This window comes from Pseudonaja textilis, chromosome 2 (genome assembly GCF_049901715.1).
Source record: "Pseudonaja textilis isolate UNSWEBS1 chromosome 2, rPseTex1.2, whole genome shotgun sequence".
Classification (NCBI taxonomy): Eukaryota; Metazoa; Chordata; class Lepidosauria; order Squamata; family Elapidae; genus Pseudonaja; species Pseudonaja textilis.
The window spans coordinates 182,220,947-182,242,508 of record NC_141991.1 but is presented as its reverse complement, the minus strand read 5'-3'; the positions used below and the strand labels follow the sequence as shown (position 1 = coordinate 182,242,508).

At 36.7% G+C, this 21,562-nt stretch overlaps 4 protein-coding genes across 4 annotated transcripts; 1 reads left to right on the top strand and 3 right to left on the bottom strand.

Moving 5' to 3' along the window:
- Positions 1-316: 316 nt before the first annotated feature.
- Positions 317-874, bottom strand: LOC148127269 (interferon tau-5-like). Its single transcript, XM_087923211.1, has one exon. It carries the CDS (start codon positions 872-874, stop codon positions 317-319), a length of 558 nt encoding a protein of 185 aa, XP_087779337.1.
- A 7,510-nt stretch (positions 875-8,384) lies between these two features.
- On the bottom strand, positions 8,385-8,993 carry LOC148127268 (interferon tau-3-like). Its single transcript, XM_087923210.1, has one exon. The coding sequence runs from the start codon at positions 8,991-8,993 to the stop codon at positions 8,385-8,387; it is 609 nt and encodes a 202-aa protein (XP_087779336.1).
- A 7,912-nt stretch (positions 8,994-16,905) lies between these two features.
- LOC113448051 (interferon epsilon-like) lies at positions 16,906-17,505 on the bottom strand. Its single transcript, XM_026718601.2, has one exon. It carries the CDS (start codon positions 17,503-17,505, stop codon positions 16,906-16,908), a length of 600 nt encoding a protein of 199 aa, XP_026574386.2.
- Positions 17,506-20,722: 3,217 nt separating this feature from the next.
- LOC148127267 (interferon kappa-like) lies at positions 20,723-21,331 on the top strand. The gene has a single exon (XM_087923209.1). It carries the CDS (start codon positions 20,723-20,725, stop codon positions 21,329-21,331), a length of 609 nt encoding a protein of 202 aa, XP_087779335.1.
- Positions 21,332-21,562: the final 231 nt, after the last annotated feature.

Sequence of the window (21,562 nt, the reverse complement as noted above, 5' to 3'; positions counted from 1 at the left end):
ACTTGGTAATCCCAGTTTCACAAGGTTCACAGTTGAGTTGGGCCATTCCTTGTCAAAAAGATGTTGTGTCTTCATAATTGCTTGTATTAGGGATCTAAAGGTAACTTGAAGGACAATAGAGAAATGAAAGAGAAAATTCCTAGCATAACAAATTCAGTGGGAACTACTACTATAGTTAAGAGTGTGGACAAAGAGTGTAGCAATTATCCACATGTAAGAATACAGAAACGCCTCAATGGAGATTTTTAACAAAGATATTCTGTCGATGATATCAAACACAATAGTCATGTAATTCATATAATGTTTCTCAAAAGAATCATATCAAATATTCTCTGAGTTGGATCTGGACAATCTCCCAGGCGCAGGAGCTGTATTGCTTATCTTTCAGGAAATCATTCAGCCCTTGGAAATACCTCTTCACTCTTAATCTGGTGAGCTGCAGTTTCTGAGCTCTTGGACTGGATAGGGTGCGAGCTCCTAACTCTGCATTTTGGCACGTTTCCAGTCTCTTAATCTGCTGATCCAATCCAGTATGGAATTTTCTTAGAAAAGTCTCATCCCAAAACAACTCGGCATGAACTTGCTTGAAGACGAGGTCTGTCTGTTGGAGTATTTCTCGTATTGCTATTTTGGCATCCTCTTCATGGGATGCTTCATTCATGCTCATTACATTTTCTTCAAGGAGAGCTGAGAAGTCCACAATATCTCCAATACATTCTAAGGGAATGGTGGCTCTCATATGACTTCCCAAGAGTTCCAAGTTTCCTTTGTTGTCTTCTTGTAGTCTGCTGTGAAGTTGATCGCAGTGCTGAGATGAGACGTTGGTGAAGAACATCACTAGGCAGATTTGTAGAAACCAACATAGTGTCTTCATAATGGAGATGAAGGAATATGGCCTCTTTTTTTAAATAGTGGAATCTGGAAGATTGGTTCTTCTGAAAGATGCTCCTGAGTCTGCTGCATCTTTGCATTTATACCATATTGTAATTTCTTTTTTCTGTTTCCCTACTGATTCTTTGTGTTCTGATTTTCACTTTTCATCTTGCTTGTGTATACCCCCAAACCATCTGAAAGGGGATCATATTTGGAAAGCGGAATGTTGAATGTGTACATTCCCCCCCACCAAATTAAATTAAATCAAAATTGTTAACTGAAAATGAAGAATCTGATGCAACTTACTTTCAACGTTCCTAATTATTTTAAAGATGAATATAAAGTAGGGTTTTTGTGTGTGTTGTAATAGATATTATGGCTTCCGTATTTACTTGTGTTTTGTTAAATAATTTCTGATAGCCTAGAATTCCCCCAGAGATAAATCTTGTAGCAATTTTCCCTCATGTGATTGTATGAAGCAGATCATATATAGATAGTATTCCAAAAAGAGTATAAACAGTTATGAATAACAATACAGAAAGTCCTCAACTTATGACCGTAATGCAGCCTATGGCCATAAGTCGTGATGAGACTGTTGGGAGCACGTCTTTCTGTCCTTTTTCTTCTGAGTCAGAAAAAGAGACCAAGCATTCAGAACACAAGGAGAGCTGCTGGAACTGAGGTCTCCCTTGTTATTTCCAAAAGCGAAATATAGAGTGGTTTGGGGGGCATCTGGCAACTGACTCGCGAGAGTTTTATAAGAATGGGAGGTCTCTGTGAAGCAAATGTGAGTGTGATGTTTAATTTATGACCAGAGGAATTGAGAGGAAATATTTTGCTTGTTATCTCCTTTATCCGAAAAGATCTTCCTGGTTAAGCCTCTGGTTTTTCTCTTTTAGGGGCATGGGTGTAGAATTCCCATGCCTTTTGAATGTGGATTGGCTGCAGCGATAGTTTGCTGCCTGTCTGTGCTCTTTCTACCGCCATCTACTAGAGCTTTGAATTATTCCTTTCTTCTGTTTATCTAAGGTCGCGAGAGACAACATACCTCCGCGATTGTCAATTAGTGGTGAAAGGTTTGCTTTCTGTAGTCTATCTCAGTCTGCCAGTGATTTTAGCACCTTGAGCAATCTGCAGCGCCCTGAGTTTATTATCTTCCTGGCTTTCGGAAGTGATCAGATATATTAGGATACCGCCATCTTAATCGGATAAGGAAACCGATTATATTTTATGAATGGAGACAAGCTTTCCCCATCTTAATAAACAGTGCTGGCAGATGGCCTAAGCGGTTTAAAGGAAAATAAAGAGACCAGGGTGATTTCTTATGGGATTCCTCCTTATTCCCTCAGGAATATTTTTCTTTGGTGTACCGATTTTGTGGGGTGGTGACGATGGTTTCAAAATAAACTGCATAAGAGACTAGATAAAAACAGAATTGGAAGGGACCTTGCTGGTCTCGTAGGCCATCGGCTGCCCAAGCAGGAAACCAACTCGGTTAATGGGAGTGGAACAACATCCGGAGATGACAATCCATGTCCTCCAGATTCAGAGGAAGCTGTTCAAAGTTAGGATGCCACTGAATGGGGGGAATTATGATCCTTCCTGGCAGCCATTGAATGGTGCCACTAGCACCAGCTTGTGATTGGGTGCTTGACCAACTGGCTCACAACGATGATGATTGCAGTGTCCCACAATCCTGTGATCTTCGTTCCAGGCACATGACGTTGCATTTTATGCCTGTGTTGCTTAGCGGCCATTGTTAAGTGAGAACTCCTTCTAAATAGACCACACACAGCTACAGGTAGTCCTTGCCTTTCGACCACAATTGTGCCCATTATGTATGTTGTTAGATGAGAAATTGTGAAGTGAATTTATGACCTTTCTGAACACCATTGTTCAGTGAATCAGTGCGGTTGTAAAATTAGTAACACCGTTGTTAAATGAATCTGGATTCCCCCCTTGGCTTTGCTTGTGAGAAGGTCATAAAAGGTGATCTCCTGACCCTAGGACACTGCCACCGTCATAAATAGGAACCGGTTCTCGAAGCGTCTGAGTTTTGATCCTGTAACCATGGTGATGCTGCAATGGTTGTCAGGATGAATAATGCTTGCTTTTTTTCAGTGCCAGGGTAACATGGAATGTCCACTACATGAAAGGTTGTAAGTTGAGGACCACAGGTATGTGGCTATTTCTTGTAAAGAGCTTGGTTGTTTTCAGTCTGAATTCAGATGGAAGGCTGCTCAGGGGTATCTGAATGATGATGTTTTCTTTCTACATCGATACAATACTTTAAGCATTAGTGTAACTTGGGGGTGCCAAACTCAATTTCCTTGAGGACCACATCAGGGTCGTGTTTGACCTCAGCGGGGCATGGCGAGGGGGGCATGGCCAGTTCAATGTCACTCAGTGAGGTTCTGACATTGGGTGCATTGGCCTCCTGCAGCCCTCTGCCTGGGCTCCGTTTTCAGCCCTCTGTAGACCACAACCTACTTCTTATTAGACCTCAACCTACTTCTTAGTAAGCGAGTAAAAAGCAGAATAGATAGCACCACCACTAGATGGACTCGCAACTGGCTGGCAAACAGTACACAACGAGTAGTCCTTAATGGGTCTAAGTCTGCATGGAGGGAAGTAAGCAGTGGGGTGCCACAAGGTTCCGTCTTAGGCCCAGTACTCTTCAATATCTTCATGAACGACTTAGATGAGGGAATAGAAGGGGAACTTACCAAATTTGCAGATGATACTAAGCTGGCAAGAATAGCTAACACCCAAGAAGATAGGCTCAAGATCCAGGTGGATCTTGACAGACTAGAACACTGGGCCATATCTAACAAAATGAAATTCAATGTAGAGAAAAGTAAAGTCCTACACTTAGGCAAGAAAAACCAAAAGTATACATATAGACTGGGTGAAACCAGGCTCAATAGCAGTAACTGTGAGAGGGATCTTGGAGTCTTAGTGGACAACCAGCTAAATATGAGCCAGCAGTGTGCAGCAGCATCCCAAAAAGCTAATGCAAGTGTAGACTGTATTAACAGAGGGATACAGTCAAGATCAAGGGAAGTACTAATACCACTCTATAAAGCTTTAGTAAAACCACACCTAGAGTACTGCATCCAATTTTGTTCCCCACATTATAAAAAAGATGTTGAGACTCTAGAAAAAGTACAGAGAAGAGCAACCAGGATGATTAGGGGACTGCAGACTAAAACATAGAACAAACGGTTGCAGGAACTGGGTTTGGCTAGCCTAGTAAAGAGAAGGACCAGGGGAGACATGATAGTGGTCTTCCAATATTTGAGGGGCTGCCACAGACAGGAAGGGGTCAAGCTATCTTCTAAAGCTCCAGTAGGCCAGACAAGGAATAATGGATGGAAACTGAACTAGAAGAGATTTAACCTGGAAATAAGGATAAACTTTCTGACAGTGAGAATAATCGACCATTGGAACAGCTTGCACTTGGAAGTTGTGGGAGCACCATCACTTGAGACTTTCAAGAAGAGATTGGACTGCCATTTGTCAGAAATGGGGTAGGGTCTCCCGTTTGGGTGGAGGGTTGGACTGGTTGACCTGTAATGTCCCTTCCAACTCTGATTATCTGTTAATCTGTTAATCTGCCAGTGAAAAGGGAGCTTGGAGGGACAGTGCGTGGCCCGGCCAGGCACAGTTCTTGGCTGCAATGGCCTCCTGCCGCCCTTTGACAGCAAAAATGGAGCTTGAGGAAGTCTCACGCGGCCTGCCCGGGCTCCATTTTCACTGGCATAGGCACCGTGGACCGGTCCTTCACTGTTTGCAGGGTGGGTCCACAGGCAAGATCTAGGCATCTCGTGGTCGGGATCTGGCCCACGGGCCTTGAGTTTGACATTCCTGGTTTAACTGACCTGGTCCTATGCAGAACCTTATTCTATGCCAAAATTTCAGGACAGAAATGCAGGCTATACTCTTTGCCTATCCAGATGAACATCATCGTGTTGCTTTCATTTGTCTGATTATCTGATTGTGGAATTCTCTCCAACCAATTGCCCCAAATCATCGGTTTGCAACACAGGACGAAAAGTGATATTTTGCTGCTGTTTTCTGCTGTCCACTGAACTGAAACTCCTTGTAGGTAAACTTTGTCTCTCTTTTTCTCTGTTCCGTTTATAACAAATAATAGATCCAAATCTTTAAAGGAAGAAGGGAAAAGTGATTTTATGAAGAAAAAAACTAGTGCTACTACATTGTTTACAATGTAGAAATAAAGCTGAAAAAACAAAACTTCTTTTGAACTCGACACGCAAGGTGACAATCAGAAGTACAGTACACTATAGAAGTATCTAAAAATTTTAGCCCTCGCTTGGTGATAAATGTTATTGTTTGATATTATCTTCTGTTGAAGTGGGAACAATGAAAAAACACTTCAATGAATTGTGGGTTTATCTCACTTTAACCTCACTGAGTCAAAATCCTATCTGTGCCCTACAAGCCCAAGAACTGTCCAAAACTGATTTGCATTAACATTTTTATATTTAGTTTGGTTGAAAGAAGGAACAATAAAAAGCAGGCAATTGTATTGTGGAGAGAAGAAATATTAATTTTTATCATCGGTGAAAATAATATCTCGAACTGTCTTCAAACAATGAAGAGCCAGTTTGGTCCAGTGGTTAAGGCACCAGGCTAGAAAGTGAGAGGTCGTGAGTTCACGTCCTGCCTTAGTTGTGAAAGACAGCTGGACGACCTTGGACAAGTCAATTTCTGTCAGCCCAATGCACCTCCCAGTTCTTCTTGTGGGGAAATAGGAAAAGTGAGGTGTGTTGGATACGTTCTCCCCTTTGAGTTGTTTGTAAAAATAATAAAGATGGGATATAAATAAATAAATAACACTAGTAAAAACCTGTTATGATTTCAATGCGGATTATAGTTTAAATCAACTCTATGATAACACGCCAGTGTTTGTGTTGAACAAAAGTGGCCAGATATTAAGGATAGGACTTCATGAATTAACGCATTTTACAACTTCATTCAAGGAAGATTTCTGATCTTTCGGATTAAGTGGAAGAATGATGAAATGTTGGGTTTCATAAATTTTTATGATATTATCCTCCATAATATTTATATTATTATTTATAATTATTTTAATAGTACAATTGTAATACCATAATTCTATACATTCTTGGAAAGAAACCTAGCAATTTCTAATTTAGTTTTTCCCAAATAAAGGTGCATAACATCCCACCACATGAAAGGAACGAAGGAGGGAAGGAGGGAACGAAGAAAGGAAGAAAGGGAGGCTGGGAGGGAGGGAGGGAGGAGGAAAGCTATATGCCCAGACTAAAATAGATGAAAATAATCCAAATAGATGAAATAATTCAAATTACCAATTTTATTTGAAGCTAGCATTTTAATAGACAGACTTCCTGAATTTTATAACAAAGCAAGGATGATTGGGATAGTATAAATATATAGCATAAATATATAGATAAATAAATAGATAAATAATATAAATAATAAATAAATATTGGCCAGCAATGTATACATTGTTTTGGTATAATGACAAAACAAAAATAAATAAATAAATAAATAATATTGTAATTCTCTAGTGGAATTAATATTTTTAAAAAAGAACAAAGATATTTTGCAAAATAGTTTCCCCATTACTCTTGAACATCTGCACTCAGTAGTTATATTGGATCTCATCTATTCTGCTGGAGTGTTTTCACCTAATTTTATTACTAGAAAAACCTTTTCAGATAATTTGTCTCCAAAGGAAACAAAGTGAGCAATAGTGGCTTGTCATCTCTCCCAAAGTTGCTTCTCTTTATAGGCTCTGTGGTTCAAGTGGTCTAGTAGAGTCAAATGAATCACACAAACTTTCGGTAGCAATTGAATCAGCTTTGCAGGTGCATCGGGGCCTCTTTTGCTGTGTTTCAGTCCAAAATATAGTGGAAACGACTTCCGTCTGGTTGGGGTGATTCCCCTGAGTTTCAATGGAGATGAATTTTCCAGTACGTCTCTGGTGTCATGTCAATTGTCTCTCTCAGCTTATTGAAACCTCCTTGAACCATTAAGTCCAGTTAGACATAATTTATATGCTACTGGTTCCATTAGATGTTAGGATCATGTATTTCTACCCTGTATATAATACCACACAAATGTGCATTGATTTTAAGGGAATGAATAAAAAAACACAATTTTATCTTTTCACGCAGAATCCTTTGATCAAGTTCCCGTTGGAATCTGTGGAAGCAATTCAAGGAAACTCGACAAATTTGGAAGGAAACCTTTGAGTTTGTTTTGGGAGGACTTTTTCTGTGGATTTTGGTCCTTGCTTTTTTTTGAATAGGGCTCCATTGTTTTATTTTGCTTTTCAGTTGGTAACTTTGTGAAGCAATGCAGTCAAAGAGAAAGTGGAAACAGGAAACATCAGAGGCTTTCTAGGAATACGTGAAAGGCACGGAGTGAAAGCTGAATGTTGCTGCATTTCGGATTGCATCATAGAGAGCAAGTCAAGCTAGAAGGAAAAGGAAAAACAGTTAGAAATCCCTATTCATGTTAACAATTGTTTCAACGATGAAGGATTTTAATTCAAATGAATAAACGTTCTATTCTAATGCAAAATAATATTTCAGAATTTTATTACTAGAAAAACCTGTTCACCTAATTTGTCTCCAAAGGAAACAAAGTGAGCAATAGTGGCTTGTTATCTCTCCCAAAGTTGCTTCTCTTTATAGGCTCTGTGGTTCAAGTGGTCTAGTAGAGTCAAATGAATCACGTAACTTTCGGTAGCAATTGAATCAGCTTTGCAGGTGCATTGGGGCCTCTTTTGCTGTGTTTCAGTCCAAAATATAGTGGAAACGACTTCCGTCTGGTTGGGGTGATTCCCCTGAGTTTCAATGGAGATGAATTTTCCAGTACGTCTCTGGTGTCATGTCAATTGTCTCTCTCAGCTTATTGAAACCTCCTTGAATCATTAAGTCCAGTTAGACATAATTTATATGCTACTGGTTCCATTAGATGCTAGGATCATGTATTTCTACCCTGTATATAATACCATACAAACGTGCATTGATTTTAAGGGAATGAATAAAAAAACCACAATTTTATCTTTTCACGCAGAATCCTTTGATCAAGTTCCCGTTGGAATCTGTGGAAGCAATTCAAGGAAACTCGACAAATTTGGCAGGAAACCTTTGAGTTTGTTTTGGGAGGACTTTTTCTGTGGATTTGGGTCCTTGCTTTTTTTTGAATAGGGCTCCATTGTTTTATTTTGCTTTTCAGTTGGTAACTTTGTGAAGCAATGCAGTCAAAGAGAAAGTGGAAACAGGAAACATCAGAGGCTTTCTAGGAATACGTGAAAGGCACGGAGTGAAAGCTGAATGTTGCTGCTTTTCGGATTGCATCATAGAGAGCAAGTCAAGCTAGAAGGAAAAGGAAAAACAGTTAGAAATCCCTATTCCTGTTAACAATTGTTTCAACGATGAAGGATTTTAATTCAAATGAATAAACGTTCTATTCTAATGCAAAATAATATTTCAGAAGTACTTGATACCTTGAGTTGGAATCCTTTGGATCAGTTGATGAATCAATAGGAAACCTTCTCTGAGTTGGATCTGGACAATCTCCCAGGCGCAGGAGCTGTATTGCTTATCTTTCAGGAAATCATTCAGCCCTTGGAAATACCTCTTCACTCTTAATCTGGTGAGCTGCAGTTTCTGAGCTCTTGGACTGGATAGGGTGCGAGCTCCTAACTCTGCATTTTGGCATGTTTCCAGTCTCTTAATCTGCTGATCCAATCCAGTATGGAATTTTCTTAGAGAAGTCTCATCCCAAAACAACTCGGCATGAACTTGCTTGAAGACGAGGTCTGTCTGTTGCAGTATTTCTTGTATTGCTATTTTGGCATCCTCTTCATGGGATGCTTCATTCATGCTCATTACATTTTCTTCAAGGAGAGCTGAGAAGTCCACAATATCTCCAATACATTCTAAGGGAATGGTGGCTCTCATATGACTTCCCAAGAGTTCCAAGTTTCCTTTGTTGTCTTCTTGTAGTCTGCTGTGAAGTTGATCGCAGTGCTGAGATGAGACGTTGGTGAAGAACATCACTAGGCAGATTTGTAGAAACCAACATTGTGTCTTCATAATGGAGATGAAGGAATATGGCCTCTTTTTTTAAATAGTGGAATCTGGAAGATTGGTTCTTCTGAAAGATGCTCCTGAGTCTGCTGCATCTTTGCATTTATACCATATTGTAATTTCTTTTTTCTGTTTCCCTACTGATTCTTTGTGTTCTGATTTTCACTTTTCATCTTGCTTGTGTATACCCCCAAACCATTCTGAAAGGGGATCATATTTGGAAAGCGGAATGTTGAATGCGTACATTTTCCCCCCAAAATTAAATTAAATCAAAATTGTTAACTGAAAATGAAGAATCTGATGCAACTTACTTTCAACGTTCCTAATTATTTTAAAGATGAATATAAAGTAGGGTTTTTGTGTGTGTTGTAATAGATATTATGGCTTCCGTATTTACTTGTTTTTTGTTAAATAATTTCTGATAGCCTAGAATTCCCCCAGAGATAAATCTTGTAGGAGTTTTCCCTCATGTGATTGTACGAAGCAGATCATATATAGATAGTATTCCAAAAAGAGTATAAACAGTTCTGAATAACAATACAGAAAGTCCTCAACTTATGACCATAATGCAGCCTATGGCCATAAGTCGTGATGAGACTGTTGGGAGCACGTCTTTCTGTCCCTTTTCTTCTGAGTCAGAAAAAGAGACCAAGCATTCAGAACACAAGGAGAGCTGCTGGAACTGAGGTCTCCCTTTTTATTTCCAAAAGCAAAATATAGAGTGGTTTGGGGGGCATCTGGCAACTGACTCGCGAGAGTTTTATAAGAATGGGAGGTCTCTGTGAAGCAAATGTGAGTGTGATGTTTAATTTATGACCAGAGGAATTGAGAGGAAATATTTTGCTTGTTATCTCCTTTATCCGAAAAGATCCTCCTGGTTAAGCCTCTGTTTTTTCTCTTTTATGGGTGTAGGAGGTGTAAGGTCTGGCAATACACTTAAGCCAAAAATGAGCCAAAGCAAAGACTTAAACGGAGGCTTGCAAATTAAATAAAGCAGATTTTTATTCTTTGATCAAAGTTAAAGAATCTGGATTCCTAGCACATCACAAGGGACATGGGAGGAAAATTCTACAAAATATAGAATGATGTCTTGTCCTTCTTATACATGGAAAAGTCTTTGTTCTTAGTTCTCTAATTACCTTGTAAATCTCTAGTCATGAAATCTAACTAAGATTTACGTCTTCCTGCAACAGACAGACTCCAGTCAGGCCATATGATATATAGTATATAAAATCATACATTGCAATGTCCTACCTGTCAACGAATACTTCAGGTTTCAACCATAACAACACAAGAGCAAACAATAGATACAAACTCAAGGTTAATCGCACCAAACTTGATTGCAGGAAATACGACTTCAGCAACAGAGTGGTCAATGTCTGGAATACTCTACCTGACTCTGTGATTTCTTCCCCAAACTCCAAAAACTTTAACCTTAGACTGTCTACTATTGACCTCACCCCTTTCCTTAGAGGTCTGTAGGGGGCGTGCATAAGCGCACCAACATGCCTACCATCGCTGTCCTCTTGTTTATTTTATTTTTTTTATTTTTCTTATATGTATCCATGTATTCATAACTATGTTTTTATTTATACCTATTATCTTGTAAGCAAATGACAAAAATAAATAAATAAATAAATAAAAATAAAAGTATTTACCTTTCTTCATGAAGGAAAACAGATGGATTCAGATTGATTTAGATGGGACAATCATGTGTCATGAGTTATAATCGTTTTACAACAAGTGAAAGGTTAAAGAAATATTTTCTACAACAGCAAGATAAGAAATGCCTGTAGAGATAAATACTTCTACATATATAAGAAAACAACTGCCTAACATCAAGATAAGACATGCCTATATAGTAACTCTCTATTTAATGCTATATTTTATTTCTTTATTTATTATCCTTCATTTCTCGGTTTTGTTTTAAAGGATAGAATTCTTTCTATCAGAGTGAATGAGGAAAGATAAAGGCATTGATAAGAGGCAACAGAAAAAGTTTCCTTCAATGGCTCCCAAAAGCTTTCAACCATGAAGGTGTAGCAGTCAGGGGAAAAAAGTTCTGGAAAGAAATTTACAGTATCCAATTTTCCATGCCAATTATTTTCAGATGTTTATATCACTGTCTGTGAGTTTCCAAACAGGTGCTATGCAAACACAAACCCCAAAAATTCTTCACAGCCATGGTTCTTCTTGAAATTACAGGCTACCCATTTTCAAGGGATGATTACTATACCTGTCCTAATTCTTAGTTATTGTGCAATCCAGCCTGTTTAGTATTTATTTATTTATTTTACACACAATGAGCCCTCGGACTTCTGGGCAGCATCATTTGTGAGTTATATTCCTCCCCCATGGAATTAGCAGAGAGAGGTGACTTCTTGTGCCTTAGTGGCACAGAGCAAAAATCAACCTAGGAGCAGCTTCATGTGGAGGTACTAGGAGAAACTTTGCCTAATTCTGAATGGTGTGTCTCTCTCTATATATATGTGTGTATGCAGCTACTTTTCAATGCAAACATGTTGGACAAATTTCCCACCCATCAGACAGAAGTCCAAAGTGTTCAAGACCAAGGTGTTCAAAAGTTTCTGTGGCAACCACTCTCAAATACACAATCCTTACATGAGTACATTAAAGTGGTTACAATATAAATGGGACAACAAAGAAAACATTACAATGAATTTCCACCCTCCCCCCATAATCTTTCCAGCTGTCTTTTGGGAAGTGAAAAAGAGTCTTTTACTGGTCTATCAGCTTCACTTGGGATCTTCAGCTGGAATAACATAAGATGACACAGGCAGGAAAAATAAAAACCCTGGTACTCCTGCGATGAGAAAAACCCACAAAGTCTATTCATACCACCATGACCACATCAGCTTTTGGTAATTTTTATTCTCAGTTGGTCTTCTCCAGGAAACACTTTCCACTCTTTTAAGTTCATCAACTGGGGTCCACCCTTTGTCTTTTGTTCAGACTGCTGTTTCAGTGGTCAGCAAGATTTGGTAGGACCTGTCCCCGGCTTTTATCAGGACCCAATCACCAGGCTGGAACTTATGGACAGCAAATTCGAGAGGTAGGGTTTGAGCTAGAAGTCCTTTGCTTCTGAAGTGAGACAAAGAAGAGTAGAGGCCAAGTATACAGTTCTTTACAGACATCTCTTTAGTTTCACACTGTGTGATTTCCCCCATTCTGTTTAAGTGTGGTAATCCAAACATCATTTCAGAAGGTAAAGTATCCCTTTTTAGAAATTCAGAGCAAGGCCAAGGGTAAACGGTTGGTCCATGGCATAGATGAATTTGCATTCCACAGAACATGACATTTCCACCAAATTCCCACATTCCATTTTTTGATTGAAGCGTTTTTGCATAAAAATGAGTTGCTGTCCTACTATCCCATATCTAGGTATTATCTGCTCCAGTATAATTTTGGCTCTCGTGGCTGGATAAGCCTCAACCCACCCAGTCAAGTGATCCACTATCTTAAAAAATAATAATTAAATCTTCCCACTTTTAGCCATTCCCCCAAGGGAATATAATTTAAATCAAGTCTAACCCTAGGCTATAATATAAGTACCCCAACACAATAATGTTCAAAATCCAAACCTCCATATAAATATCTTTTATCCTTGACAGGTAGGTCTAGCATTTTGGAGAAAAATGCCATTGGCTGTCTTTTTCCTTCCCACTTCTGTGTTGAAAAACCCTCAAAAGCCATTCCCTAATCTGTGTAACACTAGGCTCTTCTTCTGGTAGTTTAGCATACAAGTCTTCATTCAAAATTAGTGTAATTATCCATCCATTCACATCTTACAATATCCAGCCAATACTCATCCCTGTAACAACTCCTAAAAGGGAAACAACTTCTGTTGCTGACAAACAAACAAACATGCCATAGGATGGGTGATTCCTAAGTACGTTAAAATCAGTGTGTCAGACTCAGATTCCATTCACATGGAATCAAATTCTCATTAAATCAAAAACATTTACAAATGTAAGCAAAATATTTCAAAATCATTTCTTTTTAGATAGGTTTAATGAAGCGTTTTTAAACCTCAAAAATTTTCAGAAGAAGAAAAACAATCAAAATTGTATTTAGAAAAGAAGAATATATTTGCAAAGCTTTCAATATGAAAGCATTTTTTTTTTTGTAGTGTAGACTGCAAAAGGCAGGAATCAGATATCACTCTTTTAAGAAAAGATTGGGTAACAATTTGTCTAAAAGGGTATAGGTTTTCTGCCTAAGCAGACTAGAAGACCTCCAAAGTCCCTTCCAGCTCTGTTATTCTAAAACTTCTAAAAACCTTTACCCCACCTTTCTCAGGCTGGCTCTGAAGAAAGGGAGAAGGCGGGGTGGGGGGGGAGGATAGTTAAAATGAGAAGTGGGGTAGTTCTCCCTCCCCTGCTTCTCTCTTCAACCTCCAAGGTAAAACGAAAAAAAAATCCCTGTGCAAAAGAAGGGGGGTTAAATTACACAGAATTCTCACCTCCCTTCTTCACTCAGTCTCGCTCTCTCTCTCTCTCTCTCTCTCTCTCTCTCTCTCTCTCTCTCTTCAACTAATCACACACATTTCACACACACACACAAACGCACACAAATTTCACTCCCAAATTCTTCATGGGATTTTATTTCTTTATTATCCTTCAGAAGCATGGGCATCGGTGTTGAATTCCCGTGCCTTTTCAATGTGGATTGGCTGCAGCGATAGATTGCTGCTTGTCTGTGCTTTTTCTACCACCACCTACTAGAGATTCAAATTATTACTTTCGTTGGTTTATCTAAAGTTGCGGGAGACAACATACCTCCGATATTCTCAATTAGAGGTGAAAGGTTTGTTTTCTGTAGTCTATCTCCGTCTGCCAGTGATCATAGCACCTTGAGCGATCTTCAGCGCCTTGGGTTTATTACCTTCCTGGCTTTCGGGAGTGATCGGATATATTATTATACCTCCATCTTAATCGGTTAAGAAAACCAATTATATTTTATGAATGGAGACAAGCTTTCTCCATCTTAATAAGCAGTGCTGGCAGATATGGAGTTGGAGCTGGACCTATTCCTTCCCATCCACACATAACAGATGCACAATATAAATACTTATGCTGCACATTCTGTCACAACCATAGTTCACAAATCAGCGTGTCTCACACTTTGTTCCAAGGGCAACCAAACAAATCACATTTTGCCTGAAGGTTTATTTTACAGAATTTATTAGTATGCACACACATACACAACAAAGAAAGAAACATTAAAATACAGAATATTGGGTATCAAAAACTTTGTTCACAAGAGGAGCTAAAAAAACACTGGCAAGATTAGACATTTTGCCATCTATATTATTGTGCATCTCTTTAAATCTCTCTCTCTCTTTCTCTCCCTCCCTTCCTCCCTCCCCCACCTCTCTCTCCTTCCTCCCCTCTGTCTCCAGCAGGTTGAGTCCAGGTCAACTCCACCAGAGGGTGGAGTTGAGACTAATATTGAGACTAATCATAGTGATAGAATTTTGCAGTTCAGAATGTTGAGAAGCCCTGTGGATCAATCTTGGAAGACATAGTTAATCTCTTCTCTAATCACAGAATCATTTCCCACATACTTTTTAATGTCCTTTATTAATCAAACAAGGACACAAAAGCTCAATGAAGATGGCTGAATTTAGTTCTGTAGCAATAGTAGCCTCAGAAAAGGTCAGATATGAAAATAATATTTACAAAATATTATATATAGGATATATCTAGGATATATCTAGGATATATATATAGGATACACACACACACACACACACACATATATATATATATACATACATACATATACATATACATATACATATGTGTGTGTGTGTGTGTGTGTGTGTGTGTGTGTATCTTTGGTTATTCGGGTTTTCTCCCGCGTAGAATTGGAAGTGTCTAGGCAATGTTTCGATGAAGTCTCATTCATCATCTTCAGGTTTGTGTCTTCAGCTGTGTGCTTCTCAGAGTAAATTGTATTTCAGATTGCAGTTCACTAATTTTAATTGAAAGGATTATTTAGAAACCCATGAAATATGTTATGAGATAGTAAGTATTTTGCTTTCTGGGAAGGACTGTTGGTGTCTTTGTAGTGGAATTCAATTCTGTCCATTGTATCTCTAATTGATAGTTAAGTTGGAATACAGAAAAATGGTTAGTTTCCCATTTGTGTTGGAATAATTTACATAAAAAGAACATTTTGAGCTACAGGCAAAAAGTTCTTAGCATAAATTTTCGAGAAACTTCAGAAAGAAGAATGATAATTTCTGCCATGATGTTTTGACTGGGTTTTTTTAAAAAAATTCCTGTTTGCAATAAAGAAATGTGTATAAAATTGACCAAGAATAAATTACTCTATACTCTATAGTCATATACCGTTTGGGCCTAAAATCTATTTTGTGAATTAGTGATTGCAGGAACATAATCAGATTTAGTTCGAGCAAAAGAATTGTAAAAGCAGATTATGTGCATAATATTTCCTAGTCTAGATCATATAAAATAAAGGGGAAAATATTTGGAATGCTATTTATTGGCCAGATTTGTTAGTTTTTTATGCTTTCCACTGCTTTAAAAACATTTAATGATAAGTTAAATTAATAAGCTATCATCAGACACCAACTTCCATATAAATATGCATCAAGTTAAAGTGTAAATTCTATAATTGCAGTCCAAAAATAGCTATAAGGGTCACTCAACACAATACTTCCCAAATGCATGGAATAATACAAATTAACAATATGGCTATCGTTTTTAATAAATAGTAAATTCAAAATAAATAAAGCTAACAAAAATATACAATATGAATAATACAAAATTAAATCAATATTCATAAGCAACATATATATTAGATTTCAGGTTTCACAACATTCATAATATTTTATGATTGCTGTTAACAATGGAAAAAAATACAGCAACATTATATATAGCTCTTTTTAGATATGCAGACATATATCATAAGTGTTATAGTCTCTGATCTTTGAATATCAAAAAATCTTATGCTTCCATGGAAAACTGGATGTCTAGGTAAACAAGATAGAATATTTTTCATCTATTTTATTTCAAGAAAATTGGTTTGGTGGGGATTTCTTGCCAAGGAAAGAAAATTCTTGAGGCATTCAGAGAATGGTCTAAGCCAGGGTTGTCCAACCTTGGCAACTTTAAGACTTGTTCCCCAGTCAGCATGGGGAATTGAAGTCCAAAAGTCTTAAACTTTGGTTTCAATATGAACGACTTTTAAGTATCCTGTCCTAATCATCACAACACAAAACATAATTAAAGGAAAAGGAAAGGAAAGGAAATGTATTTCATGATGGAAATCTTATAAGCATGGGATATTCCTTCAATGAAGCTTCAGAAGGTTTCAGAAGGTGGAAATAATGTTTTTCAATATCTGCTAGGTGGATATTTTATAGAGATTCTGCCGTTTTGACTTCCATTTTTACTCAAGTAAAAGAATTCAGGAAGTGGGTAAAACAAAACAAAAGAAGAAGTATTTTGTATTTTCTAAAGACACCTCAAAGGCATTAGTGAAAGAGGAACGATTTCATTTTCCTGCTTTTCTTGCATCACTGGGAGCATATCAACCTAGAACTAAAAAGAGAAGTAATTAAAACTCCTTGTTGAGTTTTTACAATTATTGTAATTATAAAACATTTTCCATTTTTGAACTGAACCTTTTTTACATATGCATACCACTCAGAAAAAAAGGAAAGATTCTATTCCAGTTTTAAATTATTTTTAAATTTTAAATTACAGTGCTGGCATTCTGGATATATCTCTATTTTTTTAAAAAAGTAGCAAAATGGAGTAGCATTAAATTTTGCCTCTTAAAATAAATCAAAACGATGAAAACCTTTCACTGAGTTTATTAAAAGAACCGCGCTGTATGCTAGAAATATTCAATTTGGAGTGATTATCTAAGTACCTTCACTTGGAATCCTTTGATTGAGATGGTTGATCCACTCAAAACATTCTCTGATTTGGATCTGCATAATCTTCCAGGCACACAGATTGTACTCTTTATTTTTCAAGAAGCCTCTGAGTCTCTGAAAATATCTTTTCACTCTCAGCCTGGTGAACTGTAGTTTCTGACCTCTTCGAGATTTGGTGCCACGTTCCACCTCAGTATTCCAGCAAGCTCTTGTGTTCCTTATCTCCTGATGCAGTCCAATGTGGAATTCTCTTAGTGAATTCTCATCCCAAGCCAATTCACTATGGCTTTCCTTGAAGATGAGGTCTATCTGTTGGAGAAGTTCTTTGATAGCTACCTTGGCGTTCTCCCCCTGTAATTCATTAATCATGTTCATCAAATTTTCTTCACTGCTATCGAGGGAGAAATCAATTATGTCCCTGATACATTGTTGGGGAATGGTTGATCCCATATTTCTCATTGGGAGATTCAGGTTGCGCAGGCTGGCTTCATGTAGCCTTCTGCAAAGTTGGTTACAGTCCTGGGATGAAATTTCAGTGAAGAAGACCCCTAAGCAAATGAACAAACACCAATATCTTGTGGTCATAGAAGACATGTTGGATGAGAGTTTCAGGGTTTGTTCCCTGGAAAGATTCTTTGGAATGTGTTGTAATACTAAAAAATGTCTCTGTATTTCAACATTAAAGTATTCAACTGTTTTCCCCAGTTTATATTGTGAAGATACCTTGACTTCCACTTTTCTGCTTCAATATATACATATATACATATATATATTTAAAAACTTACATAGATGAAAAGTGCTAATCGGAGAAGTGGCTACTATTTTGAAAACAGCATACATTTCTTGACTAAAAAAAATCAATTATAAGAAAAGTACCTTTTCTTTTTTATAAACTTTTAAGTCCCTCGCTTCTAATTTAACTCCATTTCCAGGTGTTTTGCAGGAAGCGGTATATAGACTGGGTCTTTTTTTGTCCCCTTTGGGTTTCAAGTCAGCTTTTTGAGATCAAGGAGAAGATTTCTGACTTTCTCCATCACCCTCTCACTTTAAAAAATAAACATGTAGACAAAACCTACTACTTGACACGATTTGTTTTGAGAAGATTTATCTTCTGAAGATAATGAAGGAGGCAAGGTTCAGCTTTCTATCCAGAGTACTGTAAAGGTTGTCTTTTCAAGGCCAGCTCTCAAGAACATTTTATCTGCTCTTTGATAAGGGATTGCCAAGCCACATCTGGCTACATTCTATGTTGACTGACTGGACATTATCCTAATATTGGTGTGTGTTTTTCTTTTGTCTTTTGTTTCATTTGATACAAGGGCAGATCAAGGTGAACACTCCGTAACTTTATGTTCCTCTCTCTCTCCCAGTCAGATAAAAAATTCTAATCTATCTAAACTGTTTTTAGAAACTGTTTCACTAAAACCTAATTAAGTGAAAGTAACTCTTTTTTCCTTAATAAAAGCCTGAGTCAGGCTCCATCACTGCAGATATTCAAGAAGAGATTAGACAGCCATTTGTCTGGAACAGTATAGCATCTCCTACCATAGATAGGAGGTTGGACAACAAGATCTCCAAGGTACCTCCCAACCATATTATTTAATGTTCTACACTCTATGTTGTGAGATTAAATGAAATAAACTTTGATGAAAGCTTATATAATGTACAGTTTTAATTGCCTTAAAATACAAACATTAGGTTTTTAGGCATCTAAAATTAATGAGGTTGAATGACCACATTTTCAGGAAAGTTTATGAAACATACTAGTCTTTGTTGCAGTTCACAGCTTTGGTAGTTTTCCTTCCAAGGTTATGAGGTTAAATGATCTAAACCTTGGTGAAGATTTACAAAATATACTAGTCTTAATTTCTGTTACAAGTTGAACTTTAGATAGTTTGCCCTCCAAAATTGATGAGATTGAATGAATAAAAAATTTATGACAGTTTATGAAACATACTACTTTTCATGGCAATTAAAAGATGAAGTTTAAGTAGTCTACCAAAGTTATGAAGTGAAATGATCTAAAATCTGATGCTTTTTAGGTAACATTCTAGTTTTCATTTTATGAAAATGTGAAGCTTAGGTCTTTAGTCATCTAAAATTTATGAGGCTGAATGACCAAATTTTCACAAAAGCTTATCTAACTTACTAATTGTTATTGCAATTAATAGTTGAAACTTAACTAGTTAGTCACCCATAATTTATGAGGTTGAATGACCAAAAATTTTGTAAAATCTTGTGCAATTTTATATTATACATTGCAATTAACAGTTGAAACTTAGCAGGTTAGTCAACCACAATTTATGAGGTTGAATGACCAAAATGTTCACAAAAGCTTACCTAACTTACTAGTCTTCACTGAAATTTACTATTGAAATTTAGTTGATTAGTCTTCCAAATTTTTGAGGTTAAATGAGCTACATGTTTATGAAGGCTTAGGTAAGATATTAATTTTTATTTCCTTAAAATGTGAAACTTAGATCTTTGGTCATCCAAAATATATGAGGTTGAATGATCAAAATTTTCACAAAAGCTTACACAAAGTTGTTAAAAATTAGGTTATCCAAAATTTTAATCATCCAAAGTTTATGAGATTCAATGACCAACATTTTCATAAAAACTTACTAACTTATCAGTCTTCATTGCCATTAATAGTTGAAAGTTAGCTAGTTAATCATCCAAAATTTATGAGGTTGAATGACCAAAATTTTCACAAAAGCTTACACAATATTTATTCTTCATTGCAATTAACAGTTAAAATGTAAGTCGTCCAAAATTTTAGAGATCCAAAATTTATGAGGCTGAATGACTAAAATTTTCGTAAAAGCTTATATAACTTTGTATTGTTTATGGCAATTAACAATTGAAACTTAGGTCATCCAAAATTTTAGTCATTCAACATTTATGAGGTTAAATGACCAAATTTTTCACAAAAGCATATACTACTTTGCATTGTTCATTGCAGTTAACAGCTGAAACATAGCTCATCAAAAAATTTTAGTCATCGAAAATTTATGAGCTTGAATGACCAAAATTTTCATCAAAGCTTGATTTACCAGTATTTATTGCCATTAATAATTGAAAGTTAACTAGTTAGTCATCCAAAATATTTGAGATTGAATGACCAAGCTTAGGAAATATGCTAGTCTTCATTGCAAAGCTTTGGTAGTTAGTTTTCCAAAGTTATGAGGTTAAATGATTTGAACTTTGATGAAGGCTTAGATAACATTCCATTTTTTATTTTATATAAATGTGAAACTTAATTCTTTAGTCATCCAAAATATATGAGGTTTAGTGATCCAAATTTTAATGAAAGCCTGTGAAACATACTTGGTTTTTTGCAATTAATTGTTAAAGCTTAGACAGTTAGTCCTCCAAAGTTATGAGGTTAAATGAATTAAGTTTTGATTAAGGTTTATGAATCATACTAGTCTTTGTGCCTATTAGGACTTGAAGTTTAGTTTGTCCTACAAAAATTATGAGGTTAAATAACCAAAAGTTTAATGAAAGACACATAATGCATTAGTTTTCCTTAAAATTCCTCATAAATTTCCTCATAAATTTTGATAACTAACTAACCTAAGGTTAACTTTCAACCTTAGGTTAGTTAGTTATCAAAATTTATGAGGATATTAATTACTATAGGGTAAACTTCCCTATGGTTATTCATAGCCTCACAAATTTTGATAACTAACTGATGATGATATAAATACCACAACCAAATGAAAGATGCAACAAATCTCAGAAAATCTTTTCAAAGAGCTAAACAGCAGTTGCTATCTCATTCATCTTCACCAGGATTATGAACAGTTGCTTTCTCTATATTTGTGTAGGGATAATCTTCTTTGGTGACATTTCATGTCAGAACTGTAACCAACTTCAGAGGAAGCTACTAAAAGCCAACAAGGTCAACTCCAATCTTCTAAGTAGTAATATAAGACCAACCATTCCTCTACAATGTATCAGGGGCTTCATCGAGTTATCACTTGAAGACACTGGGAAAAAAATAATGATTGATATGAATGATGAATGCCAGATGGACATTGCAAAAACAGTGGTTAAAGAAATCCTCCAACATATAGACCTCATCTTCAGACAAAACCATACTGAACTGGTTTGGCATGAGGGCTCCTTAAGAGATTTCCACATTGGACTGGATCAGCAGATTAAGATGGTGGAAACTTGGGGGAATGCAGAGCTGGAACAAGTCATCACATCTCCAAGGAATCGGAAATTGCAGCTGACCAGGCTGAGAATAAAAAGATACTTCCAAAGGCTCAGTGACTTCTTGAAAAATAAGAAGTACAGTTTGTGTGCTTGGGAAATTGTCAAGATCCAGATAGAGCCATGTTTTCAACTGATTAATCACTATATCCAAAGGATCCCATCTAAAGTTATTGTTGATTTCTGAAAATTGTTTTCAACTAAATAAAGGAAGGGGGAGAAGCTTCACGTGTATGTAATTTATTTAATAAAATAATTAAATGCTACCATTATTTTGATTTTTACAGGTGACACGATCAAAATTCAGGATTTGGGCAAGCTGTCCACCTAAATGGTTTATAATATAAGCTTAAACATATAACTTTATATGATCCAAATTTTCAAAAACAATTACACTACTTACTAGGCCTCACTGTAA

What these genes read in the sequence shown, in the direction of transcription:
- LOC148127267 (XM_087923209.1), top strand. Translation starts at nt 20,723, where the DNA reads ATGAACAGTTGCTTTCTCTATATTTGTGTAGGGATAATCTTCTTTGGT.
- LOC113448051 (XM_026718601.2), bottom strand. Translation starts at nt 17,505, where the DNA reads ATGACCACAAGATATTGGTGTTTGTTCATTTGCTTAGGGGTCTTCTTC.
- LOC148127269 (XM_087923211.1), bottom strand. Translation starts at nt 874, where the DNA reads ATGAAGACACTATGTTGGTTTCTACAAATCTGCCTAGTGATGTTCTTC.
- LOC148127268 (XM_087923210.1), bottom strand. Translation starts at nt 8,993, where the DNA reads ATGAAGACACAATGTTGGTTTCTACAAATCTGCCTAGTGATGTTCTTC.